Raw genomic sequence first — 4223 nt, forward strand, 5'->3', positions numbered from 1 at the left:
AAAACATTCCGAATCACATGATTCAGTATTATTTTTGAGAAAAAGTTGAAAAACAGCTGAAATATTGACAATTTAAGTCATGCTGTGCAACAATGGGTTAGGGGACAACGATTGGCAAATCACCCTATATCAGAATTTCAATAAAAATTTTAGTTCTGATATTACTAAGCACAATTATTTCAACATTTTTTTTTTCAAATTGAAAAGAAACATTTGGTACTTTAATTTGGCTTCAACCCAAAATCAAACCTTTATTTAGTCTTCTTTTTTCGATTTCAATACCAAAGCTGCAACCTAATTTCTGTTTTATTCATCTATGGGATTGTAGTCAGACAATTGAATTTCTAAATCATTCTGAACAAAAAAATTCCCCAAGCCATGGATCTTTATTTTTTTTTCTGAAGAAATGCTTTGAAACAGATACAATTACGGAACAAAATAATTTTCTTCTTACCTCTCAAGTACCTCTGCCAAATAAGTGGCAATAAGAATCAAAAAAGAGCATAATGCTAAAAGGGTAATGGAAATTTCCTCTTTTGTTTTACCTTCTTCACATAATTTATACCTGGCGAATTGGCCATTGTAAGGACCTGGATAGATTTCTTAAATACCCAAAGCTGTCATCAAGCTTTAGTATCGAAGTATCTATTGAACTGAGAGGAGCAAGTGGCTTACCAAGCAAAATGTGGAAGTTTATCGTTTTACTGATACTTATCGCCTGCGCGGTCTGCAGTGCTAGTTTGGAATCCAAACTCGGTAAGTTATTGTTACACTTCATTCATAATCTCAGTACAAGAAAGTGTTTACCATATCAGTTCTTCATTTTGGAGTTTTTGAATCTTTTAGGATTGAAATATTTCGTTGAAAAATGTCAAAGTGAAAAGATTTTAAAGTGGAATAAAAAAATAGATAGAATGTTTTTATTAAGTTTTCTACTTTTATGAAGACTCGTTTAGGATGTTTTGTTTCTTTTCAATTTTGAATATTGCATTAAACCTTTAAACAAAGAAATCTGCGTTTCAATAAAAACATGACAGGTTCTAGACCAAATTAAATTAGAATTGCTTCATTTCAACTTATAAAACAAGCTATATAACAAATCTTATCGATTTTTTTTCCAAATACAGTTAAACGTCATCACCATCCGGATCATCACGATGATCACGATCACGACCATGATCACGATCATGATCATGATCACGATCATGGACACGGACACAATCACAACCATGGTCCTGTAAAACAGAAGCGTCATGCGCCTTACTACTACGATGTATCCCCAGTTTTGGAGTACGAAATTGCTCCGCCAGCACCTGTAGTTCAACCTGCTTACTACAATCACTACAAACCACCAACTTACCATCACAAGCCCCCTTGCACTCATAAGCCACCGACAACTACAACTACAACAACCACCACAACTCCATATCCACCTACAACCACGTGGAAAACTACCTGGAAAACCACCAAAAAGTTCCATCCCAAGGACAAACTGGTCGAGAAGGTGACCGACAAGAAGGAGCACGTGATCGAGAAGGTAACCGGAACCGTGGACAAAATTCACACCCTAATCCAGGAAGAGGAACAGAAAAAGGCTCACTTTTTGAGCAGCAAAGTGACCGACGTATTGAGCTTCATTCACAAACCGTTGTCGGAGGCCAGGACTACCGATTCGGCTGAGGCTCGATTCTTTGGCGATAGTTGCGGATGTAACGACCATATTTCCAAGCTGGGGCAAGCCCTGCTGTTGTTGGATGCAGAACTGGCCAAGGTTAAGGCGTTCCTGTCGGCCAAGGAGACGGTTGTTTCCGACGGGAAAACTAAGATCGTGAAAGTGGTGAAAAAGTCGAAGGCCATTGAGGCGGAAGGAGAGGATGAAAATTAAAGCGAAGCAATAAAACGAGAGCTATTATTTATGACAATATTTCACGGGATTATTTTTGTTCATTTTCCGAATACAGTTTGACCTCTGACCAAGTGTATGGGAATTAAAGGTAAACAGCCATTACTCGATTTTCCGTTTCCTGCGGAAGCTCAAACACTTTAAACAGCCTTCATTCGATTCCTTGGAAAATCCATTTTTGATAAGTAAGTTTGGTTCAGTTTTTTCAACCGAGGGTAAAATCAGCCATAACTCTTGTAAGCGTGCGGTGGCATTCATTTGATTCCTCAGAAAAAATCACTCTAGATATGTCTCACTTGGTTCAAAATCTTAAAGTCCGAACATTTTTTTTCTGTAATATTTGAAAATCGTCGGGGAATTTAGGTTAATACGCCCATAACTCCATTTTCCGATGTGTGTGGTGGCACAAATATCCACCATTTGATTTATCTGAAAAAAATAATCACACAATAAAGTGAATGAGACACTCCAACAAGCTTTTTCTGAACTATTTAAAAATTGTTGGGAAATTGAGTTACCAATGCGTGCGGTGGCTCAAATGGCCTTCATTAGATTCTTCCGAAAAAATAACACAAAATAGGTCTATTTTTTCAATTTTTCAAGCTGGACATGTCCCGCTTAAACTAAACACTATCTTAAAATTAAACTAAACATAAAGAGAACGAATCTCTGCGATGGAAGACTGCATCGATTTGCCTCTGAAGTTGGAGATGATTTTATTGGCCATCTCTTCGATAGATTCAATGCCTGCAATCCGATGAAGATCTTCGGTGCTGTGCCAAGGTGGAAGCCGCAAAATCATTTTCAGAACTTTGTTCTGAATCCTCTGGATGGCTTTCTTCCTCGTCTCGCAGCAGCTAGACCAAATCGGAACTGCATACATGATCGCTGGTCGGAAAACTTGTTTGTAGATGAGCATCTTATTTCGCAGACACAACCGGGATTTCCTGTTGATGAGAGAATAAAGAGATTTAGTGTATTTATTACATTTAGATTGAATATCTTCAATGTGATTTTTAAAAGTAAGATTCCGATCAAGTGTGAGTCCCAAGTACTTCGCGTGATCAGACCATTCTAATGAAACCCCATTAAAAGTTATGGAATGATTTTCATTAGGTTTTAAAAAATTTGCTCTTGGCTTATGGGGAAATAAAATAAGTTGAGTTTTGGAAGCGTTAGGAGAAATTTTCCACATTTTCAAGTAATTCAAAAAGGAATTTAAATTTTGTTGCAATCTACTGCGTACCACCCGTAAATTTCGACCTTTTGCTGAAAGCAAAGTATCATCAGCAAATAATCTTCTACCTTTTCCTTCTGGTACATTTCCTGATCGGAAGTAAAAATATTGTATAAAATTGGCCCAAGTATACTGCCCTGAGGGACACCAGCTCTAATGGGTGTCCTTTCAGAGCATGAATTTTGATAGCTTACTTGTAAGGTTCGGCTAGTCAAATAATTTTGAATAATTTTGGTGAGATATACAGGAAAATCAAATCGAGCTAATTTAGCTACTAAACCTTTGTGCCAAACACTGTCAAAAGCTTTTTCAATATCAAGAAGAGCAACACCAGTTGAATAACCTTCAGATTTGCTAGCGTTAATCATATTAGTTACACTCAAAAGTTGATGTGTAGTAGAATGTCCATGACGAAAACCAAATTGTTCATCAGGGAAAATAGAATTCTGATTAATGTGAATCATCATTCTATTCAAAATAACTCTCTCAAATAGTTTACTTAAAGATGGAAGCAAACTAATTGGTCGATAACTTGAAGGCTCTGAAGCACTTTTTCCAGGTTTCAAAATTGGAGTTACTTTGGCATTTTTCCATTTATTGGGAAAATAGGCCAAGTGAAAACATTTGTTGAAAATTTTAACTAAAAAATTTAAAGTGCTTTCAGGCAACTTTTTAAGAAGAATATAGAAAATCCCATCTTCCCCTGGAGCTTTCATATTTTTAAATTTTTTGAAAATCAATTTAAGTTCATCAATATTTGTCTCACAAGAACTTTCAAACACATTTTGCTTAGAAAGAATATCATCAAATTCTAGGGAAATTTGAGCATCAATTGGACTTACAACGTTTAAATTAAAATCATGAGCAGACTCAAATTGTTGGGCTAATTTTTGAGCCTTTTCTGAATTAGTTAAAAGAAGTTTATCCCCATCTTTCAAAGTAGGAATTGGCTTCTGGGGCTTTTTCAAAATTTTAGTTAATTTCCAAAATGGCTTTGAGTAGGGTTTTATATCCTCTACTGCCTTAGCAAAATTTTCATTACGAATGAAATTTAAACGACGTTTGATCTCTTTTTGAAGGTCG

The 4223-nt window shown here is 36.0% G+C and overlaps 1 protein-coding gene across 1 annotated transcript; it reads left to right on the forward strand.

Annotated features, from left to right (window-relative positions):
* The first annotated feature begins 647 nt into the window (after positions 1–647).
* LOC129749534 (uncharacterized) lies at positions 648–1924 on the forward strand. Its single transcript, XM_055744512.1, has 2 exons — positions 648–756; positions 1128–1924. The coding sequence occupies exons 1-2, from the start codon at positions 684–686 to the stop codon at positions 1883–1885; spliced, it is 831 nt and encodes a 276-aa protein (XP_055600487.1). The 5' UTR covers positions 648–683; the 3' UTR covers positions 1886–1924.
* The last annotated feature ends 2299 nt before the right edge of the window (positions 1925–4223 follow it).

This window comes from Uranotaenia lowii, chromosome 2, assembly GCF_029784155.1.
Source record: "Uranotaenia lowii strain MFRU-FL chromosome 2, ASM2978415v1, whole genome shotgun sequence".
NCBI classification, from domain to species: domain Eukaryota; kingdom Metazoa; phylum Arthropoda; class Insecta; order Diptera; family Culicidae; genus Uranotaenia; species Uranotaenia lowii.